Genomic DNA, 25158 nt, shown 5'->3' with positions numbered 1-25158 from the left:
AGAGTATGTTTAGTTTTGTAAGACACTGCCAAACTCTCTTCCAGACTGGCTGTACTATTTTGCGTTCCCACCAGCAATGAATGAGCGTTCCTATTACTTCACATTCTTGCAAGTATTTGGGGCTGTCAGTGTTTGGATTTTCATTTTTCTAATAGGTAGGAGCATTGTCTTTAATTGGCGGGGGGGGGGGCGGAATAAAGGAAGTAACTCAGATATTCATTAATATCAATAGAATGATCTTGATTAAGCACGGTCAGTCCCTGAACTAGTGTCCTCCCGGACTGGGGAGTGCAGCGCGGGGCGGGGACTCGCAGAGAGGAGAACAGCGCATCAACCCCAGCGGGAGGCGCGCAGGTCTCGGGATGCGGAAGGCGGGCCGGCGCCGCGCTCCTCTCCGCCCCCGCGAGCGAGACGGTCACGTGCAGCGGAGGGGCTGACCTCCGCGGGCGGGCCTGGGAGGGGCGCCGCGCCGGTGGTTCAGGGTCGCCCGAGGCTAGGCGCGAGGCGGGCACTCGCGCAGCGCGGGGCGTTGTGCGAGCCGGGGCCGGAACCGCCGCGGGTGGGGAAGGGCGGGGAAGAGCCTGGGAGCGCGCCGGCCGCCGAAGGGGGAGGGGCGGGGCGGAGCCGCGGCGCGCGCCCGTCGGAGGGGGAGGGACAGAGCAGCCATTGGGCGCGCTCAGGGTGGCCGCTGCGAGCGTGGGGCGAGCGTGGACCGCGGCGCGGCGGTGCGACTCCTTTCCCGGCCCTTCTCCCCGCCCTAGGCGAGGGCACCGTGTGGCGGCGGCGGGGCCAGCGAGGCCGGAGGAGGCGGCTGTGCCCGGGCATGGTGGTCTGGGGCAACGCGGAAGGTGAGCGACCCCCGGGCCGGCGGTGGGGGTGGGGGCGGGGTGGGACTGGCCTCGCGTCGCCGCGCGGCGGCCCAAGCGCGGGCGGCCTGAGGCGGGGCGGGGGCGGCGCGCCGGCCCGGCCCCCGCGGCCCTTGGTCTCGCGGCCTGGGCGGCCCGCGAGAAAAAAAAAAAGAAAAAAGAACTTAAAAATTGAGAGTTGCATATATAATAAAATGGCATGAAACTATACACAAGCATTGTCCCAAAACCAGTTTGCTGGTTTTGATACTGTAATATAGTTAGGTAAGATGTAACCATTGGAGGAAACTGGATGAAGCATACATAGGACTTCTCTGTACTATTTTTGCAACTTCTTTTTTACCTCTGATTTTTTCAAAATGAAAAAAAAGTCAACAGTTTTAGTGCTGTTTTCTTGTAGATGAAATAGTGTCCCGCCATGAAAGCAATGAATTACTGATAAAAACCGAGGGCTACATCTCAAAAACATCATATTGAATACAAAAGCAAATAGCATAAAAAGATATAGTATAAAGCTCAGAACATACAACCTAAACAATATATTATTTAGAGATATGGCTATGAGAAAATTAACAAGAAAAGCAAGTGAATGATAAGACACAAACTTGAAGATAATGTTTATCTCAAAGGACTAATGGAGGGTATGTGACCAAGAAAAGGGATTCAGGGTCCTCAAAGGTGATTGTAATGTTCTTTTCCTTAAATTTTTATTAATCACTATTTTATAACAACTCTGAAGTCTTAAAAATGTATAAACCTGATCTTTAGCATTTAATAATCACCTTTATTGAAAAGAGTAAAATTAAGTGAAAGGTGAATAAAATTCAGCAACATTAAACATGTTTGATAGAGCATATAATTATAAGAGCATCTAAGAGAAGATTGGGTTCCAGTTTAAATTCTGGTCTGACTAATTTGGGGTTAGTAGGTTTTGGTCAGTGGTTTTTGAAGGGCGGTCCCTGGGCCAGCAGCATTAGTGCCACTTAGATATTTGTTAGAAACGTAAATTCTCAGACCTTACCCCAGACCTACGCTCTTGGGGAAGAGCCCAGCACTCTCTATTTTAACACAAACCCTCCAGGAGGTTCTGATGTGCACAGACTTTTGAGAGTCACCAGGAAGTTCAACTTTCTCACCCATAAATTAGAAGATAAAGCTAGGTCAGTGTTTCCCATAGTGTGGTAGATGTAGTACTGATCACGTGCAAGATGTTTTTAAGTGATAGACACATCACCATTTAAACTTTTATTTATTATAATGTTTGTTAGACTAGTACAGATAGCTTACCAAACCCATAAGTTCACTGATGTTGTGTCATACATTGCTAAGTTAAAAAGAAAAAAAAGGAAAGGAATCAACTTAATGTAAATATAAATAATAAGGCAAAATAGTAAGGTATGTATAGCAGAAAGTAACACAGCATTGTAAATCAGCTATACTCCAATAAAAATTTAAAAAGTAAGGTATGAGAATATCACAAAATTCCTGGGGTTAGTTCTTAGATATTAAAGTTTCGGTAGTCCTGAAGAGGATCAATCTTGAAAATATTTTCCATTCTAAAATTCTGAGACTTCATGTGCTTGCTTTTCTTACAGATCTGCCTCCTTAATTTTGCTTTTTAAAATTCAAGCTAATACGTTAAAAATTTAGCCCACACAGCTTGTGTTGGGAGAGGAATGGCCTGTTAATGTGCTTTTGTATTGGGGGATACTTATCTGAGATTGAAAATTTAACCATAGTTAATGGAAAGTGTGGATAATTCACATGCGAATCATTAAAATTAAATATATTAAGGAGAAATCTGTTTTGAAAACATAATTTAATTTTAGAAGCACTTTCTTTCACTACGTGTAGTATTTATAGTGGAATAGGCAGATGGTTTTATGTAAGGAAATGAAATGAGGTTTGTGGACAGTAAGAAACATATTTTGATAATTAGGGATTTAGACTTTGAAAAGTCTATACAAGTTATAAACAGCTACAACATGACCGGCCCTTTTGTTAAAAAGTAAATTTATTTATTTATTTATCTTTGGCTGCGTTGGGTCTTTGTTGCTGTGTGTGGGCTTTCTCTAGTTGCGGCGAGCGGGGACTACTCTTCATTGCGGTGCGTGGGCTCTAGGCGCGCGGGCTTCAGTAGTTGCGGCACTTGGGCTCAGTAGTTGTGGCTCGTGGGCTTAGTTGCTCCGCAGCATGTGAGATCTTCCTGGACCAGGGCTCGAACCCGTGTCCCCTGCATTGGCAAGTGGATTCTATACCACTGCGCCACCAGGAAAGCCCATGACTGGCCTTTTTAACTGGCATTTTAAACAGGTTTTTGGAGATGTAGTTCACATACAGTTCACCCACTTAAAGTGTACAATTCAGAGGTTGTGTATAGCTAGAGAGTTGTGCAGCCATCACCGTGCACAATTCTAGAACATTTCATTACCCCAGAAAGCAACCCTATATCCATTAGCAATTATTCTCCATTCCCTCTACACTCTCAACCCTAGGCAACCACTTATCTACATCTTATTTCTGTGGATTTGCCTATTCTGGGCATTTCATATAAATAGAATTTATATTTCATATAAACATAGTGATATGTAGCCTCTTGTGACTGGCTTCCTTAATATAATATTTTCAAGGTTCATCCGTATTGTAGCATGTATCAGTACTTTATTCCTTCTTATTGCTGAATAGTATTCTGTTCTATTGATATTATATGTCACTTGATGGACATTTGGGTTGTTTGCACTTCTTGTCTTTTATGAATAATGTTGCATGTATGAACATTCATGTACAAGGGTTTGTGTGAAAGTATGTTTTAATTTCTGTTTTATACCTCGGAGTGGGATTTCTGGGTCAGATGATGACTGTGTTTAACATTGTAAGGAACTGACTGGATCTAAAATGCATTCTCATTTAAAGCAAAATTACAAGTTTGCTGAAAACTTAAATACATTTCTGTTCTAATTTATAATAAGGTACCAATTTTGTTTGTCAATGGTTTTATTACAGAATATCTCTCTCAAATGATATTTGGCAAAAATCATCATTAAAATACATGTTTTTGAAAACAGCAGCTTACAAACGGCTGTTCTACATCACAGTTTATCATCATTTATCAAAATTGTCACATCTTCTGTGACATGGTTCTTTCTCTGCATATTTTATCGCTGCCTGTGTCATTTAGCATTTAGGGGAAAAAAATGTCATGGAATCTGCTTCCTGAGCTGATGAGTGAATTCAGATTGTTTTGGTTGACTTTTACAAATAAATTACATGTTAAGAAACTGATGGTAGTTTTTTTTCTAAAATTCTCGTTTCAGCAATAATAAAAATCATACTTCTAAAATAAAAACATAACATTTTGTAGTCTAGCTGCATCTGACACTTGATATTTTGCTGTGTTGCCCTATTAATATTTTGAAGTTATAAGGAGAGATACTATTTTGTGTAATGAGAATTTATGTTCAGTAAATTGTTAATATTTGACTTTCCCTTACTTTCTTCTAATGCTTTCCTAAAGGCTTATGTACTAAATTACCTACCTTTAGATTTCTTTTTAGGAAAGGTGTTCAAGATATTTCTTTTTCATACCTACTTGTGAAATGAGGTTTTTAGCACCTCCTTGTTATGAAGGAATATTTCTGAAAAAAATAAGATAAACAACTAAATGCAGTGAATAACTGAAGTAATAGAGAAGTGGTAGTATAGAAAAAAGATGCTCCTCAGGGAAGAGAAAGAAAAAATACCAGTTGGACTTGAATGGATAAGATTTATTTAAAGCCTTTCATTGCTGCATGGAGGATAAACAAAAAGAGTAGTAAGGCAGCATGAGGCATTCAGTGTCCTTGTAAAGAAGACAAGAAATATCCTTAATCTCTGAATCTATAACTATATGATTCTACACATAGATCAGCTAAAATCATCCTTTGTTTTATTTCTAGTAGGGATAAGCTGTTGTATGCACAATATTGTAATGGATGTTTGTAGTGAAGACTTGAAGCATTTGGATCATTTGGGAAGTAGACTCAGACAGGGTTTAGTGTGTAGAATACTTGTACGCATGTGCCCTTGGGAACAACATAGTGGGAGGGAGGCAGAGGCGTCAGGATTGGGCAGAAGCTTACGTCAAAGTGTCTCCTTGGCCAGCCTTCCAAGAGAGGTTTGTTGATAGCTTGGATGTGGGGTATGACAGAAAGAGGTGTCAGGATGATTTCAAGGATTTCAGCCTAACTAACTAGAAGGACGAAGTTGTCATCAACTTCATCCTTTGAAAGGAGGTTTGGTGGAGAAGATCTGGAGTTAGTTGGGCCTGTTAAACGTTCGAGATCTGTAAAACATCTATTGGCAGAGGATGAGTTGGTGAGTCCATATGTGAAACTGGAGCCCAGGAAAGAGGTCTGCAGTATATATAAATATGGGGGTGGTCAGCATAGGATAGATGCTAATTAGACCAGGAGACGAGCTGAGACCACCGAGTGAGCATGTGTAGACTGACTTGAGGATGAGACAGGGCTGAGTCCTGGGACACTTCAGCGCTTAGAAATTGGGGCAAATAGGGGAAACCAGCGGAGGAGACTGGGATGGAGCCCCAGGACCCAGCACACTGCTTAACAGCAGTGGGTAGTAGATGTTTATTTAGTGGATAAATGTCCAAAGGGGAGGGAAAATAACATGGGACAGTGATGAATTTTATTTCTCCAGGTAGAATAAATTAAAAGGTGAAAAATAGGATCAACTGTTATCTATCTCATCGGTGAATGGGTGGGGAGTGAGTCATGGAAATTAGAATAAAAATAGATGTGTTCTTTTCTATAAAAATAGATGTGTATACATATAAAATAGGAACCGTTCCTTTTAATAAACTGAAGTATTTTTAACGCAGTTACTTTCTTTTAATCTTTATGGTACCTATTGTGCTTGTGTGGCTAATTCTTCGAGAAACTGTATAAAAATGTCCCTTGTGTATAGAGATGAATCCAGTTCTTCAGATTGATTATTTCTGTTGTTTGTGAATATGCTTTAAAGTAGCACATTAAGTAGTTGAAACTCATTTGAGAAATTATCCTATATTTGTATCTCTCTTCTTTGTACTAAATGACAGAAGCATTTCATTTATATATTTGCTTCCATATATTTGATAATTTACAGTAGAATTTTCAGTGTTCTTCATGGTTAAAATTGGTACTAAAGGTGATTTGGAAATTGTGTTGAGCATGTATCTTGCTAAACTATAGAAGACAGACATTTTCTTCAAGGATTTTATATTCTAGGTGAAAAAGTTAAAACATTTATGGAAAGGTACATAAACAATTTTCTTGGGAAAATATACAGTTATGTCATTGAAACTCTGAGTCCTGTCTTACACTGAGCGGGACATGTATTAAAGAATAGACTGAAAGTAGAAATATCTGTAAGCTTGAATTTTGACAGAATGAAAGAAGAATACAAAAATCAAGCTCACAAACTCAGCTGCCTTGATGTGGATGAAGCTTCTGTGAACAGACAGCTACTGTCCTTGAATAATAGTTCACATATCTTTTAAAGTGAATTAAGCTTTGGTTGTATTGGACCTGACCTGTCGGTGAGAAGGAGATGGCTGAGTCCAGGGAGGCGTGTGAGCTTTCTCAAGACAGACTAGAGTCGCTGGTGACTGAGACAAGTAGTGAAACGTTATTTCAAGGGTTGAAATGTGAATAGGAACCAGTGATTTAACAATGCTCATCTCTAACTTTAAGCCTTTTCTTGAGCCAGAAACCTTGGTTTTTTATGAGAGTTTGAGATTCCCTGAAGATACAACCTAGGTTGGACAGTTACCCAGATCTATTATATATTTAAGCTCAGGAAAGTTATGTGAACTGTGTTACTGCTTCTTGTTTTTGTGAATTTTTGGTCCAGGCTTTCAGAAAGACCTGAGCTGAACTCTAGGACAAAGCTTGTGGTGACCACCATTGCTGTTTCAAGCCACTGTCCTCTGTGTTTCTTTCTGTCATTCAGGAATTTTGTTGTCATAGCTCCTCTGTTACTGACTTGTGTGTGTGTGTGTGTGTGTATAGGGGGTGTCCTTCATTTGTAAATTCTGTAATCTTTGGACCTTGGATGGAGATGGTAAATACAGAAGTCTTAGAATAGAATTGGTCCCAAACTATTTTGAGAGAAAACACAAAGCATATTAAAACTTACATTTTCAATTAAAGCATAGGGAAACCATTCACAAAAAGGGTGCAGAAGTTGATGCTGTTGTTTATTGTGTTATATGCTGGTTATAGACCTTCATTTTACGGTTATTTCTCTGAAATGCAGTAAAAAAAACAAAACCAAAAAACAATGCCTAGCACCATAGCAGCCCGTATGAAATGAGGCATATGCTGTTTCTAAGACTCACAGCATGTTTTTCTGATACTGTGTTTGCCCATAAACATGTTGATGGTAGGTGCTGTCTGAGGCAGGGGCGGTTTTCCTATGGAAATCCTCTCTTGAACATACTGGTTTCTGATTCCCCTTGAGGAAGAATGAAGCTCCTTTTTGCTTCCTTAGCAAATTTGATACTTCAAGTATTAATAACATAGCCAGTGGTTGATATGTATCTTGATGACTTACAGGTCATCATGATGGCTGCTCTGTCATAAGTTGCTGTGGTTTCAGAGTACGTTAGAACTCTACGCAGCGTTTTGAGGTGGGAGGGAGCTGAGGTGTAATGAAAGAGAAATTCCCTGCACAGCAGTGGTGATGCCTTAATGATAAAATCATCTTGCTCGGTCTCAAAATCACTGGGTCTGCCAGCAACAGCATTAGATGTGAAGTCTGACCTGGGCTTACATTTTGATTTTGCCACTAAAAGCGTTATGACTTTGCCCTCAGCACTTCTGCGAGTCTAGAGGAATGTTAATTACTAAATTAAAACAAATGTATGAGATCCTTTTGATGGAGTAGAGTGTAATATCTGCTGAGTGCCCCAATATACATTCAGCCCTCTAGAGGAGAAGACTTATAAGTGGTAAAGAGTAGGCTGCTTTTGGAGAAGGAAGCGTGAGGTGAGATGGCAAATTTGGGAATACGTTTTCTAAGGAAGGCCTTGGAGGAGGCCATCATTCTGTAAACCTGAACTTGAGATACAGCAGTGTCCGTTTTGGGGATAGGAGGTCTCTGGGGCATTTATGATTGGGAGTGTGTGAAAATACTGATTCAGAGCCACGAGACCCTGTGACATTGGCTGCATCTAACCCAGGTCTTTCTCATTTAGGGCCCCAGACTAGGGAAGCTACAGTTATCTTCTGAAAGATAGTAAAAAAGATGATCTTGCTGCTCTTAAAGTGAAAGAATCCAAATTTTGGTGAAGAAATGTTTTAGGGACAGGATTGCCCCCATGTTTTTAATATCACTCTTGACTGATTGTTTATTTCGCTTCTTATTTGGGGAAAAGGATATGGAAGTTCAGGTTGGGAAAATTACTTGGAAGAGTTTCTTAAGAATAACCTCATTAGATAGTTTGTGTGTAGATGTGAGAATAGAGTTTTCTTAGAAACAAATGATTTTTTTTATAGTTCAAATATTTTATTTTCCTTAAAGATAGGAGTAGATTTTATAGTTTGAGACTCTTGCTATTATTTAAGCAATAACCAATAAATGTGAGTAAGTAGCAATTATTTAGGAAGAATGATATAATGATGAACTATTGGAAAATATAAAAACTATAGATAGCATTGTGGAATTGGAAGGGACTTATCACCTGATTTGATAGACAGTTTCTCTCATTATTCAGCCTCCTCACTGTAAAATGGTAAAAATATTAGTTGATCCAGAGTTATTTTAAGGAATAAAAGAGAATTTATTCATTCAACAATTATTTATTAAGTGCTTACTAGGTGCTGAGGCACATGCAGGTTCAGAGGATGTGTCTGTGTATTAGAAAGAAGAAAATCCTGGCCTTCATGGATTTTACTGACTAAGAGGCAAGAGGCTTTACCCAGCGATGACAAACGTGATGAGGGCTTCCAGTGTGCTCCCTGCAGTGGTGTTTTAGACTGAACACAGTGCCTGATAGTTGCGGTAGAAGAAGACTAGCACCAGTGTGTCTTGGATGCAAAGTACACCCATTATCTCATTTAAATCTCACACCAGTTCTATAAACTAGGTCTAGTTTCCCCCCTTTTACAGCTGAGCAATGTTGTGTTCTTTTAGGTCTGTGATCAAATCATGGTTATTAAATAAATTAATGAGTAAACTTGGACCTAAAGTGTGGTCCAAGGTCTTCAGCCAGATAGTGGCAGAGCTGGCACTAGAACTGGTTTTGACTCAAGCTCAGGGCTCCTTTCATTGTACCACATTGCCCCTCAGCGTGCATGGGCAAATAATCGTATGTACCATGGTAGATAGGAAGAGTGCACAGTTTCAGAGATCCCATACTTGCCAATATGAAAATCATTTCACACAGTACAAATAATAACAGTGAAATCAGGGCTGCTAGCATCCTCAGTTTTAATTCCCATCGCTAGTTATATTCAATTATCCAGTGAGATGGACTTTGAGCTGTGGATTTAGTGTATTAAGTAATAGGATCCAACTGGAAGTTTTCTCTGGCAAGCTATTGGCTGTGAAGTAAATTCAAGGCTATTCATCCAAAACGTAAGGTGTCCTGAAGTAGATGTGTATGTCATCTTGTCTAATGGGTGGGTTGTGTGAGAGATTTTTCTTTCCAAATTGAGTCATTGGAGACCATTGCTCCTATTACTGCCTTTGAAGTCCTGCAGCTGGTGAACCTTTGGTAGTTGAGATTTCTTTCTCAAAAAACAAAAACCAAAAACATGTATTATAAGTACTTGTAGTCTAGTTGTGTGTGGGTTACGTGTCTTAACTAGTAAAGTTCTAGTGAATGTCTTGGGATTTTATAAAAACTTCAGTAATAACAACTAAAAATGAACATTTCTGATCCTTTCTCGTGACCCCATAATCAAATCCAAGTCAGTTTCTACTCTCTGCCTGCTATCCTCCAACTCTGAACCACCTTGAAAATACTTGTTTTTTCTAAACATTGTTAGTTTAGGGAGTTACTTGGAGTGAGAGAGTCTCTTTCCTTTGGCTTCCTTTGGGTCAGCAAAGCAGAGGAGTTAGTTTTGGAGGGTTCTCCTTCTATGCATCATCAATTTTAGTCCTTGGCAACGTCTCTAGTCCCAAAGAAATGATGTGGGACTCCCCACGTCTTCCGGAATTTTTAGAAGGCATGTGATGTATTAACAGTACCTGTGTCTCTTCTGTAATTCATTTGGGCTCTGCAAAATGCCAAAGTGTATCTAATAGAGCAGTACAAGACATGTGCCTATTTTCTTAAAAGTCAACCTTAATTTCGTGTCACTCCAGTCTGCCGCTGGTCTACCCGATAATTAGGATTTTAAGGCTTATGAGTAGTTAGGGGCGCTCCTAGTCCAGAAAGGAGATGCAACTGAAAATATGACATATATTGGCACTACCACTGCAGTGCTTTGGGTTTAAATATTCATCAGACAAAACTAAACTCTATGAAATGAATGCCAGGATAGACCAGTCTCATCCTGATTTCCTGTCTGGAGTCTATTGCTATAAAAGGTGTATATGTTTATAATTCCTGCCCCTAATAGTCCCTTGCTTCTGTCGAGCAGTGTTTCTTTCCCAAGCACTTAAATATGTTTGATTTTACCCTTGCACCTGTCTTTTAAGGCAGACACACTCAAGTTGACACACAGTTTTTCTCATGACAAGGACCAGTTGTGATTTATGGCCATTTACAGGATGTCAGTGATGTGGAGAGGGTACATTTTGAGCGAACAAGGCTATATATGTATATCCTTTCACTTGGCAATAAAGAACATGGTAAAAAGCTGTCTTCTTCTCAGTGAAGAGCCCTTAGGCTAACTTCCTATAATGTTCACCTAATGTGTTACTATGTTCAAGTCACCTTAACAAATATTTCTTGAGTGCCTGCCTCCTGCAAGGTATTCCACTGGCTGAAGTGAAAGTTTCTGTGAGAAGCCTGATGTATAGAATTTGGAAGTAAAAAAATGCAGTGTTAGTGTGGGTCTTTACTGCTTTAGTTGAAAAGAAAGTGTTATGAGGTAACCTGTCTTTTCCTTTATGAATTTGGCTTGTTTAGTAAGAAACATATTAACCAAAGATGAAAGGTAGATTCAGAAACATTTATTCACTTTTAATATGAGTAGAAACTTTTATTTTCACCAGAAATTCCTAAACACCTTGATGATAATAAAGTACAACCCTGATTTTGGCTTTTAGGGCCAAGGATAAAAGATTTGTAGACTTACTGAAGAGTAGATTCTATGAAAGCACAGACTCCTGATAAACGCTGAGTGCCCTGTAGTCCTCTAGATCAGCGGTCCCTAACCTTTTTGGCACCAGGGACCAGTTTCGTGGAAGACAATTTTCCCACGGACGGGGGGTTGGGGGTATGGTTCAGGTGGTAATGTGAGTGATGGGAAGCGGCAGATGAAGCTTCGCTCGCTTCCCGCCACTCACCTCTTGCTGTGCGGCCAGGTTCCTAGGGGGTTGGGGACCTCTGCTCTAAATAACTGTCCTAAAAGTGGAAGAACCAGTCTTTTTGTTGGTGAGGACCCAGTGGCCTCCATCATTGTAACTACTGTGATAGAACCTGTAGTGTGTGATTGAGAAATAATTTAATACTGTTGACAGGGGTATTTGTTGCTTATTTTGTACATTTGCAAGCAGTTCTTTCTTCCTCATGATACTCCTTGCATTAATAGTTGAGCGAAATGACATGATGAGTCAATAAGACTGCTTTCCCTGTGACCAGAGTGGTCAGGACAAGTCAAGGTCTAATCAGACATTTTCATTTCATTAAGTTGGACTTTTGCCAGAGCCTTTTGGAAGCCAGCATAACACTTGTTCTTGCAGGTCATTGGCCCAGACACAGTCACATGATTACACCTCCATGCGAGAATGTCTGGGAAATGTTGTTTTATAGTCTTGTTTCGGAATAAAAATCAGGGTTCTGACGTTAAGAAAAAGGCTACTGCTGAGCTACCCCAATTCTTTTCCCTACCTCCGATTTCTTCCTGATACTTAGATGGAAGATCTGGCTGTATTCCTTTTCTTGAACTCTGTGTGGCATACTTGGGTACTTCATGTCCTAGTCTTTCAACCTGAGAGGAGGATCCTTCAAGTTTTTGCAGCTTTCAGCTCCATGAGCTCAGTAGGAGTATCCTTGAAGCAAAATAAGAACAGGGTGTTGCATGCTCTTTTTTTTTTTTTTTTAATTTCAGATTTTACTGATCAATTTTAGTTATCTATGCAAAGTGATTCATGCAGATCATAAAATTCTTAGAGGAAAAGAAACCCTGGGACAGAAGACATGGGTCCACTGAGGGCGGTAGTCATGGTTTGCAAATAAAAATTGTGACTGCAGCCAGAAGAAGGAACAGTGGGTGCTGAGAAAGGAAATGACAGATAACCATTCCTAGAGGGTTTATTTGGCTTTTTAGAAATAAGTAAACGAAAAGTTCCCTCTAGTTTGCTGCTTTGAGTCTTCCCTTTGAACACATCATCTAGGCAGAGTTGACATAGATGGTTCTTTTAATTTAAAATCTCTGTAATCTTCAAACAAGGAGGCCCCATGCAGGCAGTCTCATAGATGGTTGTACATGAATTACCCATCTGTCTTCAGAAAAGGGAGTTTCTGATTTCCTTCTAAGAAAAGGATTTGCAGGATGTGGTGGGAATGAGGTGAGTGAGGCCTTCAACTTCCATGCAGTTGCAGACATCTTGGAGGCAACTTGAACTCTTTGGATCATACTTTAATCCCTGATACCTAAGGATGGCGATCCTAATTTCAGCATCTGGGTGGTATTCATGAAAGACTTCTGGTTGAATAAGTTAGGAAGGATGCTCATATGAATAAACCTTATTATATGCCCCAGTTTCTGGGCAGCCTGCAGTACCGAGTTCTGACCTGGGATTAGGATGCCTTGTGTGGAGCTAGTGCCACTGCAGCTCTTAAGTCTCATCCAAGATGGTTATTTTCCATGTGCTTCTGAGTAGCTGTTTCTTTGGCTTTCTAATAGCATGGATACTCAGCGTAATCACAGACTCCTAGATATGGAAGTATCTGAATGATAATGTAGTCTGAAATGAGATGAAAGAGGCCAAGTGACTTGCTTCAAGGTATCTGGTAGAAAAACTGGTGTTAGAACCTTGGTTCCGTGTTCTCAGTCCAGTGCTGTCTTTCAGCGCACTGAATTTCTCAGAGAAAATGAGACTAAATGCGGTGTTTTTCTGTGTCCTCCTTTGCTCCTGGTACTTAACAGACCTGGAATCTACTCATGTATGTGTCAGGTTTTAGATCAGCAATAGGCTCACTGATTATGGAAATAATTGGGGAGATGCGGTATATGTGAAAGTTTCAGGTAAGCGAGGCAAGGGGTTGTTGTGGTGGATTGGGAGATGTTTGCCAGTTCAAATCACATTTGTGCAGTGCGTGATGGGACTTGGGGCTCTTCTTTCTGTAGCTTATTAACAGATAAGCTGTTTTGCTGCTGGAGCTGCTGAATCTACAATAGCATGAATTAGCAAGAAGGAGGTGTGATTAGTCACGTGGACTTAGGCCTTTCCCATTGCCAAGGCTTGATATATTCACATCTTCCACTTTTTTTTTTCCTTCCGGTTTTACTGAGATATAATTGACATACAGCACTGTAAAAGTTTAAGGTATATAGCGTAGTGCTTTGACTTACATACATCATGAAATGATTATCACAGTAAGTTTAGTGACCATTCATCATCTCATATAGGTACAAAATTAAAGTAGAAAAAAAAGTGTTTTTTTTCACATCTTCTGTTTTTTCCTCTTTGTAGAGGCTCATCACATGGAATGATAACATGTTTAGTCTTCTGTGTTACACTTGGTTTAGTCCACGTAATTACATGTAATGTAAAATTACATACAGTGCAAATCAGTCAAGAGGCTATCTTTCCTTCCTCCATCTCTGAGACATGGGTGACCACAGGAGGCCACTCTGTTGACATTTCTTGCTCTTGTCGTGGCCCTGTTGCCAATCAGTCTAAAAAAATATTTTTCTGTGAATTTCTTGTGAAGTTATTTACATGAAAAGTTTTCTAAACGTATGTAATTCAAACTTGATTCTTTGTTTAATGCCAGTGTAATTTTTATTGACTAGAAAAACAATTATATGAATTCTGGATTTTCCCGGGAAATCTATAACATGCAGATCTGAAGTTCATATGGGACCTCTGTCTCCTCGTGAGCCCTAGGTAAGGTACAGTGAGGATGGAGAGGTGGATAAAGGAAGGAGTGATTGATGCTTCATTGAGGAAAGTGAGCAAGGTGGCCAGATAGGTTTGTTTCATGACAAAGAGTGTGATTTAAGCACTTACTTTCTTTTGAAAACATCTCTTTTCACCATCTCCCTATCCTGATATCACAGGAAGAAGGAAAAAACCAAACAAACCTGTTGCCTCATTTCCTAAAGCAGTGATTCTCAAACTTTAATGAACATGCAAATCACCTTGCCTTTTAGAAGACTGCCGACTCTGATTTAATAGTGGTGGGGCAGTGGTTCTCAAAGTGTGTTCCTCAGAGCAGCAGCTCTGGTTCCGCCAGCCGTGTTAGAACTATAAATTCATGGACCTCGCCTGACCTGCTGAATTAAAATCTCAGAGGATCGGCCTCAGAAACTGCTTTTACACATTCACCAGGTGATTGTTGTGTACCTTGAACATTTGAGAATCACTGCCATTGAAGCTATTCTCTTGGGATTTTCCCAGGCCTCTGGTATTTGCTACTCTGTGATTGGGCCTTGGTATTATTCCCTTGCTATTTAGCAATTGAAACTTTTGGGCAGAGATGTTACTTGAGGCTCCTGACTGGATGTTAGTGTCCAGCAAGTTAACTGGCTCTATTAAAGTATGTTTCTTAGTCCTTCACCACTCTCTCTGTTATAACCCTGATACTTTGTAAAGCAAAGATGCCATTTCATGGAATCATGAACATCAGTACCATGGCTAGACACCATACATAACATGGCAATTGGGTAATACCTTAAAAGGTAGACTGAAAAAGAAACCGACATAATAAAACACCCCAGAAGAAAATGCTCTTGTAGATTTTCAGGGGTTTTACATCTTAATATCAACTGAGTCCCAATTCACAGATAGCTTCAATCATATTAATAGCCAGTGGGCGTTGTTACCTAGGTTCTATGCCTGCTTGGTTCAGATGAGTGCAAACGTGCTTAGCAGTGCCTTTACCAGTGTTGCCATTACTGGTGAAGGAAGACTATTTTATAATAGGGATTGGATTCTCTCAGAAGTCAGTTTTCTTAAGGTATTTGCAAAGGATGAATGTTACCTCCTACAGTGTTTCAAGAGCTCTCACTTTAATTTTCTGGAAGTTTTATTGATTTCTTCCAAAGGCTATAGCTGGAGAAATACGCACTGTATGTTTGTCAGATTGGTTACAGGGTCTCCAGTATAGGTGGGCTGAGGCTGTGTTTGTGCTTTTCCTCTGGGAGGTTTTTCATCTTAGAGAAAGGATCCATGTGTTTTGTGAATCTCTATAAAGCAATGAGAGGAGTTCAAACTTTATTAGAGTATTCGACAAGTGCTCCAAAGAGGGCTATTTGGGCACAAGGTCTAGATGCTAATGTATTATGTTCTTTGAAAACAGCTTAAATGTAAGTACATATAAGAACCCTAGTTAAGATTTAAGGGTAATGCTGTAAGATCTCTCATAAAGGATTCACAAAAAGTGCTGCAATTTTGTAACCTTTCCAGAAGCAATACAGTGTATGTTCACCCCTCATTGGCAACTTGAAGAAATTTATCCAGTTTATGCGGAAAATTGAAAAGAAGCAGATGCTTATTCCTAAGCTAGAGTTTTGAAGGCCAACAATTAAAATAAACGTCTCTGCCAAAACTTGAACTAAATTAAAATATTTAGCATATAAATTAAAGCTTACTTAAAACTAAATTTATCAAGGAAATACATTTGTTTTGCATTACTGGTTTCAATTATTGTGAAAAGGTTTCCATTTTTATGGAACACTGAAGATTTTTTAAAGTTTCCAACAATGTATTAGACAATTGCACCACTGAAAATGAGTTACGAGTGTCTGGCTTAAATGTATGAACTATTAGCACATCGTTGATGAGCTTAGAGAGAGATGTTAAAGCAGCCATTATCCTCCTGCAGGTTCATGTTCCTATTCCCAGGGGACTGTAAGAAACTGGTTTGTAGACAAAACAGATAAAGCTATGGGCTGAGGATATACGTAGCATCTCTTCTCTCCTATTCGTTTGTTCTTTCTCTTGGGAAACTGAATTTTGGGACATTGCTGATGAATTGCTGTCAAGCTTGGGTACTCTTAGTTTATTGCCATAGAAGAAGAGAGAGATTACTTCCTTGTTTGCAGTACCTGTCTGCTCTAGTCCTGTCTGTACAGTGTTTCCTAATTAATATTTCCTAAACACCTACCTCATAACTTTTTTTCATTTACTAAATATTTATTTAGTTCTTGTTTTCCCAGCTTTCTTGAGGTATAATTGACAAATAAAATTGTATATATTTAAAGTGTACAAACTGATTTGATACACCTAGACATTGGGAAATACTTGTCCTGATGAAGTTAATTAACATTTCATCACCTCACATAGTTCCCCTCTACCCCCATACCCTTGTTTTTGTTTTTTTTGGTGGTGAGAATGCTTAAAGTCTATTTCAGCAAATTTCAAGTATACAAGACAGTATTATTAACTACTGTAACCATGTTGTACATTGGATCCTCAGAACTTATTCATATTCTTCTTAAAAGTGAAAGTTTGTACGTTTGACCAACGTTTTCCTGTTTCCCTCATCTCCCAGACCCTGGCAAGGACCCTTCTATTCTGTTTCTATCAGTTCAATTTTTTTTTTTTTAAGATTGCACATATAAGTGATACCATGTAGCATTTGTCTTTCTCAGTCTGACTTTTTCCATTTAACATAATGCCCTCCGAGTTCATTCATGTTGTCACAAGACAGGATTTCCTTCTTTTTTATAGCTAAATAATATTCCATTGAATATATATACCACATATTCTTTCTTCATTCATTGATGGACACAGGTTTTCTTATCTTGGCTATTGTCATAATGCTGCAATGAACATGGGAATGCAGATATCTCTTTGGGATACTGATTTCATTTCCTTTGGATATGTATCCAGAAGTGGGATTGCCGGATCATTCGGTAGTTCTATGTTTAACTTTTTGAATAACCGCCATACTGTTTTCCGTAGTGACTGCACCAATTCACATTCTCACCAACAGTGTACAAGGGTTCCCTTTATTCATATCCTCACCAAGATTTGTTATCTCTTGTCTTTTTTCATAATAAACATTATAATAGGTAGTGAGGTCATATCTCATTGTGGATTTGATTTGCATTTCCCTGATGATTAGTGATGTTGAGCACCTTTTCATATATCCGTTGGTCATTTGTATGTCTTCTTTGGGGAACTGTCTATTCAGGTCGTCTGCCCACTTTTTAATTGGATTTTTAAAAAAATTTTGCTATTGAGGCATATGAGTTCTTTGCATGCTTTGGATATTAATCCCTCATCTGATAGGTAGTTTGCAAATGTTTTCTCACATTCTATAGGTTGCCTTTTCCTTTTGTTGGTTGTTTCCTTTGCTGTGCAGAAACTTTTTAGTTTGATGTAGTTCTACTTGTTTATTTTTGCTTTTATTGCCTGTGCTTTTGGTGTCAAATCCGGAAAGATATGGCGAAGACCTATGTCAAATAGCTTACCACCTATGTTTTCTTCTAGAAGTTTTATGGTTTCAGGTCTTACATTTAAGTCCTTAATCCATTTCAAGTTAAGTTTTGTCTATGGTATTGTTTCGCATGTGGGTATCAATTTTCCTAACACCAGTTATTGAATAGACTATCCTTTCCCCATTTTGTGTTTTGGGCACCATGGTCAAAGGTTAGTTGACTGCATATGCATCCCACATAACTATTTTCCTGAAAACTTTCATTTACTTCTGTTTGCTGTGCCAGGATTCATGGCCCTCAGTTTACTGTTCTATTTTCATTGATCCCTAATCATCACTCCATCTGCTTCAGTCAGTCCAGTGATTTTCCTTCTTCCACCACATCTCAGGTTCATGCAAAGTAGCTTCTTGGGCAGAGTTGCCTTTTCTTTCTAAACAGGTCCAGTCAGATCATCACATATGACTGCTTGTACATATAGAGGAAGGCAGACTATCAGGAGAAAACTATTTTAGGATTCTATGTTATAAACATTTTGACTAAAAAACTTTTAAATTTAACGAGTTCATGCTTCTTAAAAAGAAAATGCTGAACACAATTTAATCCTTTCCAGGTAAATTAGAGTGACATTATACACAGTAAAAATAAGTTGCATTGTAGTGATTTCTACTAGACAGGTAAGGTATTAAGGACTAGTTGTCTGATCCTACATTGAATAATACGTCTTGCAGCTGATATTTGTTTTTATAATGAATGCACACGTGTGTTGGTTTAAATTGCTGACTTGAGATTAATGTTCTCAGAAATTATTTCTACATGACCAGGAAGTGGTACATTTGAAGCCTCTCCTGTACCATCTTGAGATTAAAAAAAAAAAATAAGAACTTTCTTTTATTTCCATTACTTAAGTTTATTTAAACTTGTGTTTAAAAAACAAAATATCTTCTCAAATCCCCAGTCATATTTCCATGCAGCTTGGTTCTAAGAGTCCTGGAAACAAAGAACAGTATCAGTCCAGGACCTTTGCAGGAAATGTCCTCAAGGTCACTAGTGCATCTTAGGATGTTAGCCCAAGGGCCAACTGGGATATCAGGCCACATTGAAGAGATACTTTAATTTGTAAGATTTGTTGTGACCGTCAGACAACATATGTCTTTTGACTCCATTAAGGAATGTGTGAAGGCACAGCACTACTAATGCTACATTAGCTATCTGTCTTTAACTTTCAAAAATAATTTGAAAGCATTTTTAATGCCATTTTTCAGACGGCGAAAAGAAGTGCAAAGAAGTTAACTTGGCCAAATATAAGTGAAGGAGACGTGATTTTAGCTCGAGAACAAATGCTTTGTCTCATTACTGTACTGCTTCACTATAACAATCAAGATGTGGAGATTTCTAAAATTTTCACCATGAATGTTAAGAAAACACTAGATTGCATGATGTGTTACAGAAACACCCACTAAAATCCACTGAAGTAAGAAGTTGTGAATTCTCTCTGTACTTTGATAAATTCCCCTTGGGAGCACACCGGTTTGGAATCAAGAACGCTTGGTTCTAGTCCTAACATCTCCATTCTGTGGGTCTCAGTTTTTAATATTAAAACTCTCCAAGGTCCCTTCTTAGTGCAGTGATACATGCCTATGGAATTGGGGCTTTTTGCCTGCTTTATGAAGTATTTTAGAGCCAGCTGGCCTGGCACTTTACACTGGAGGAAAAAGTAGCCATTAAGGTCTTAAATTTGTCCCGTGTAGTAAAGACTGAAGGTGAAGATGAGAAGTTTTGTTTTCTTAGGTTTTGTTGAAGCAGGCTGCTACTGACTGCTGCCCTGGGATGCTTGGGATTCGTCATAGGGCCGGAGGCTGTGCCTGCCGGTCTGGCAGTGGGCCATCCCGGCGAAGCACAGCACAGGGGCTGGTGTGCGCTGCCACGTGAAGTATTAGATAACTGCCCAGAAGAGCTGCCATACATGCAGAGGAGGGGGTATTCAGGGCTGCCCATGGTAGTCATAAAATGATAGATATGAATCTAATCTTAGAAAAGCGAGTTGAACTCCCTCACTTTTAGTTGGGGCTCAAGGAAGTGAGGAAAGTTGTGCAAGTTTGTACCTTTAGTGTGAAAGTTGAGGATGGAATTCGGGTCTCCTGACTACTTATCTAACTCACCACTTACACTCATTTATGCTAAATACCATGCCTCCTTTTGCTCCCACAGGAATATGGTCACTTGGTGAATTTATGTTCATTTATTTCATGTACAACCTGAAATGCCTCTTCTTGCTTATCAAATCAACATAAAGCACTTGAAAATTGGATTCAAGCTTAGACAACAGACACAGTGACGTATTAAGATCATTTTATGCCGTATCATGATGATTTTTAGGGAGTTAATTTCCGCTCAAGGAAGCATAAACAGCAACTACATGCAGGTAAAAGACAACAGACAAAAAGGTAGCAGTAAATGGTTGCCCTTTGGGTTCCACAGGGCTTGTGTTAGATAAGGTCTTACTTTGCATAGTTATGATGCGGTAAAGAAGTATACTCCCCACTAGTAAATATTTCAGAGATGCTAAATTGGGAAACTGGCAAATTTCAGGTATGAATGGATGAGTACAATGTGCTCAATGAATAAGGAATCAAAAGGAATCAGAAGGAATCGAAAGAATGTAGGCACCTTAAATGTATTCAGGTACAAAGAAATCACCACAAACGAGACCATGATGGAGGAGAGGTACTGGCTTGTCAATAGATTTGGGTTTGCAGTTTGGAAACCACTCTGTAAACTCCACAAAAACTAATAATTGTGCTAATAACCTTGGTGTTGATGATCATAATCTGGGTATTCAGATTTACTGGCATGACATTATGCAAATCAGTTAACCTTTCTGAAAATCTCATTCCTCATCTGTGAAGGAGTTGGATTAGAATATATTTCCTGGCTTAAATAACCACTGTTGGACAAAGAATCTTATAATTAGTATCTGCAGCTCTTCAGGAGGAAAAAATATTAACGATAATTGATAACTTCAATGAGTAACTTTATTTCTTTGAGTTACGGGATAGTCATGCTTTTTTCAGTCGTCATAGATACTCCCCATCGCTTAAGACTATAAATATATGAGGCTTGAACACACAAAGGAAACTTAGAGATAGTCCACCCCTACTCGAAATTTTATTCTTAAGGGTGGAGAGGCCTTGAATTACAAAGTGACTTGTCTAACTGGTTAATGGTGAAGCCCAAAGGACTAACAAGGCTTCACAGTTCTCCACACACAGGGCTCTTTTCTCCTATAGGAAAAGGGGTAAATAGGTTTTCTTTCTCATGCCAATTCAGGTTGATTAGTAAGGCCTGGCTGTTGAGAAAGACTGTGGAACTGAGAGCCAGGTACTATAGAAAAGACTAATGTTATTGCTTAGGACTGTTTGCTATATAAACAGAACAGGGAAGTCACCTATATGTTTGCCACCTCCTCTCAAAGCTATGGTTTACACATGTTCCTTGAGGTTAAACTTTGAATATTTCTTCTGCCTTGCTTTTTAACAACCATCACTCACAATATTAATTAATGTTGTCTAAGGTATTTCACTCTAAGAGACGGCCTATGTCTCAGTGGACCAAACTTGGATTTGGTCATTAGGAAATACGTCATTCTCAGTGCTTGGATCCTCATTGGGTTTTCTTGAGCTGTTTTTCATTTCTGACGCTGCTAAATGTTTTAGACTTCTCCATTAGCATCATGTGGCCTGTCTGACTAGGATTTCAAGCTGCCAGGGCAGGACCACAGCTCTGAGTACAGGCTGGCTGTAGTTTTGTCCCTGATTATAAGACCATGGAATACAGTAGGAGAGGAGCGGCAGATACCTTGTCCTTTGTGGTTCCGACAACTTAAGTGCAATTCTTGGCAGCCTAGTTTTAGACTCTGATATGGGCCTTTTCTCGTATGATGTTGCAGGAAGCTTTCTCTTGCTGCTGACATGTTCTGGCTCCTTGGTTTACTCACAGGAGTGGTGAAGGAGACATACCTCAAGCCAGGAGCCGCTATGTTGGCCCTTATGCTCTACTTTCTATAACTTTGCAGGATTTTGGAAGAAAATGAGAATATACTCTGGAACTGGAGATACATATACCCACACGTAGATTCATATATATATATATTTTCACTTCTTCAGGTCTTTGTCCTCATTCCTATCATCTGGAATTGTTTTGAAAGAAAAACGCATATTACCCTCATAAGGAACTAGAGTTTAACTTCGGAAACTTATAACACATTTCTAAAAGACACAAAGTGTTCTCTCTTTTTAGAACTGTTCAAGTGCAAGTCAGATTTGAGTTCAAATGGAATGAAATGCCTGTTTATTTCTGGAAGCAAGTTTAGTTCTTTTCTAGTCCAGAGTCTTTGTTTTACAGATGAAAAAATGGAAATCCAGGGTCTAGGAGGGTTAAGTGATATGCTCGGTGGTACATTTCAGAAGAAACAGAATAGGAAAAAGAATCCAGAACTTGCCAATTTTTGGTCTCACGCATTTTATCTCACACCGCACTACTGCCTCTGGGTTTAGAATTACAACAGTTTGGTTTCCTTTTTAACTGATGACTTAGGTTTTTGTTAAGGTTTGATTTACAGTTTAGTAAAAATTTAATACTTATGTTCATTTTGGGTTTTAGCAAGTCAATACTATTCTAGAGTTTTATTTTTATTTTCTTTAAGCCTGTAATGGGCATTGAGGTCTCCCTGTGGTCTCTGGACTTCTCTCTCGGCTTTGAAGATTCTGCTGTTCCCTGCTCCATCTCAACTTATGCATATTCTCAACCACAGGGGAGTCTGGAACATGCCAGACATTATGGTGAGGCTGTTACAACGCTCACCCCGGTCTAAAACCTAAGCCACAGGAGACACAGACTTCTGGTTCCGCAGAAAGCAGGTGTTACAGGTAAGGAAGGGAGCATAATGTACAACAGCCAGATTTGAAACAGCTCTGCTCAGATTTCATATTCCCACACTCCCTCTAATTTACAGGCTTCTGTTCACAGGTAGTTTGAAAACCTATCTGTACCAAATTTAAATATTCAGTGACTTGCCTATAACTAATCATACTTGAAATTAAAAAAGCATGTGTGAACAAGCAATAGCACTAACTAGTACTCACAGGGGAATATTCCAGCTATATTACAATCAGACTTTTGGCAGTAAAAGCACTCAAGTACTGTTCCTTAAAATGTAAGGATTAGGTGTTCTTGAGGTAGAAAAGAAAAACCTATTCTTTGCAGATGGAGGGGACAATGAAATGGATTCACTAGCAGAGTCACTTTTATGGAAATTTGGATCTGTACTGTGAAATTTTAGTGTTTAAACAAGATCAGAGGCCTTGTAGGATGATGTTTTAATATGCTGGATTAGAAACACCAGACAGAATTGATTCCCAGTAAAATGGAAAACGTCCTGAATTAAAAAGGGTCCTCAAAAAAAAAAAAAAAAAAAAGGAGCCTCACTTGGTAACACTTAATTTTCTAACATGAGTGCTCCAAACTCTTTACAACTATTTTAAAACACTTGATAATTTCATGTAAGATAAATTTTACGTAAGAATAAAAATGGACAGCGTATATGAATTTGGTGAGACTGAGCATACAATGTGGATTTGCCTTGGAAAACTTGGGCAGTTTTTGAGATGATTGAAGTTGAGCGTCTGTTGCAAGATATCTAAGTGAACTCTCCCAAAGCATTTCCTGGAAGCATTTGCCCAACAAGTAATCTTCAAACAAACGAACAAACATACATACCCACCATTCCTCTATTCCGTGTAATATAATCCATGGACCAACAAGAATAAGCTTATTTTCTACTTGTACAGTTTTTGGGTGGTGCTGCTTTTCCTAACCTTCTCACCATCTGTCAAGACATAACTTTCATTACTCTCCAGCATCACTTTTAACAGCATCATCTTTCTTTTCGTCCTTTCTCCTTCCCTCCCTCCCTCCTCCTCTCCCCCTTTGCTTTTCTTCCCTGCCTCCTTTTTCTTTCTTTAAAAGGAATCTCTTTTGACCTGTGTTTTCCTCAAGGGTTCAATTGTTTTTATATTTCTCTCCCTCATAATACAGTCTTTGGGGATTGAAAAATACGACATAAATAGAATCTTCTGTGATTTCTCAGCAGAAAGGAAGGTATGGTTTGTATTACTTTCTCTCATAGGATTCTTTGTGGGGTAAATATTTCCAGATGCCCCAAATCTCTTTGTTACGTTTACTATAAGAACCAACAACTCTTCCTTTTTCTCTACGGTGACATGATTGTGTCCTGGGATGGCTCCCACTCGTATCGCTATGAAAACAGAAGTTTCATAAACCAGAGATGAGTTACTTCAACTCAGTTTAGTTCAATAAACAGTTATTGAACATTTACTGTGTCCAGGATACCATTGGCCATGGGGAATGATACATGATCCCTCCTATCAAGAAATTTGCAACCTAGTATGGGAGAAACTATGCAAATAAATGTCCAACCATAAGATGACTGCTATGGTATAGTAACAAGCAAAGATTTAGGAACTCAGTAGGTAAGCAAAATAAGTAGAATAGTAAAGATGAGGCTCTTTTGTTTGTCAGTATTTTACTTTAGCTCTGTATAGTTTTGAGATATGAAATGGTGTCATTTTACTTTACAGTTCTTGTTACTTTATAATCATTACCACGACTTTGTAGTCATAGCTCATGGGTAAGTTGCTTCACTTATGTGAATGTTATGGAGAGGTACTATGCTTCCGGTAGAGTCTTCTTCAGAAAGAGATTTATTGATTTGAGTTTATAACACTGAATTATGGTGTGGTAATACGTTTTACTTCAACTCGAAGATAGCTACTTTATCGATCCCGTGGGTAAACCCTTACTCTAGATCCGGGCGGTGAGCCCTCTCAGGTTCAGCTGTCACACAGCAAGAGATAAGACTTCCTGGATCAGTTTTCTGAAGTGACAGGTTTATTCCCTGGTCAGGACAGAAGATACTCTTTTTGACGAACAGGCTAGACTTCTCTGTGTGCGTATTTGTTCCATGTGTTTCGGGGTGAGGATGGGGTTGAGGAGTCTACTCTGTTTTTATGGGGCATGAATCTGGCTTAAAAATGACAGAGCCCTTTAACAGGGAAATTGCAGCTGGAAGACACCAGCAACTAAGTAGATCTGGGACTTGAGAAACTGTGCCTCCCTGGAGCTATCCAGGGTACTGAACCACTTCTCCTTATGTTGCCTTCTAACCCCACGAAACAAACATTCAGACATTTAAAAATATCTAGCTTTTTTTTTTTTTCTGACTAGAGAAATTCTTTAACCTGTATATTTCTGATAATTGTTCTTGCTCTAGTCTTGGCCAGCTGTAGCAGTTCACCTCTTGTGTCTTTTATTCACTAAACAAATATTTAGGTATAACCTTCTCTGCGTTGGGCACTTTTCTCATGGTTAAATTACTCAGATTGAATATGATTATTTTTGCCTTTTTGTGAAATTTGGGTTAAAGAAACAAACTTTATGGGATGCCTAAA

General features: G+C 39.2%; 1 protein-coding gene across 1 annotated transcript in view; it reads left to right on the top strand.

The window, feature by feature from the left end:
* The first annotated feature begins 250 nt into the window (after nt 1–250).
* Nucleotides 251–25158, top strand: part of LOC309658156 (ELKS/Rab6-interacting/CAST family member 1-like) — a 182029-nt gene continuing 157121 nt past the window's right edge. The window contains 1 exon segment of the mRNA XM_082456433.1: nt 251–848. Coding sequence (XP_082312559.1) covers nt 824–848 — 25 coding nt within the window. The 5' untranslated portion in view covers nt 251–823.

Source organism: Balaenoptera physalus (genome assembly GCF_965194825.1).
Source record: "Balaenoptera physalus genome assembly, chromosome: 3".
Taxonomy (NCBI): domain Eukaryota; kingdom Metazoa; phylum Chordata; class Mammalia; order Artiodactyla; family Balaenopteridae; genus Balaenoptera; species Balaenoptera physalus.
Note: the sequence above shows the minus strand (reverse complement) of the source record. Positions and strands in the feature narration are given on the sequence as shown.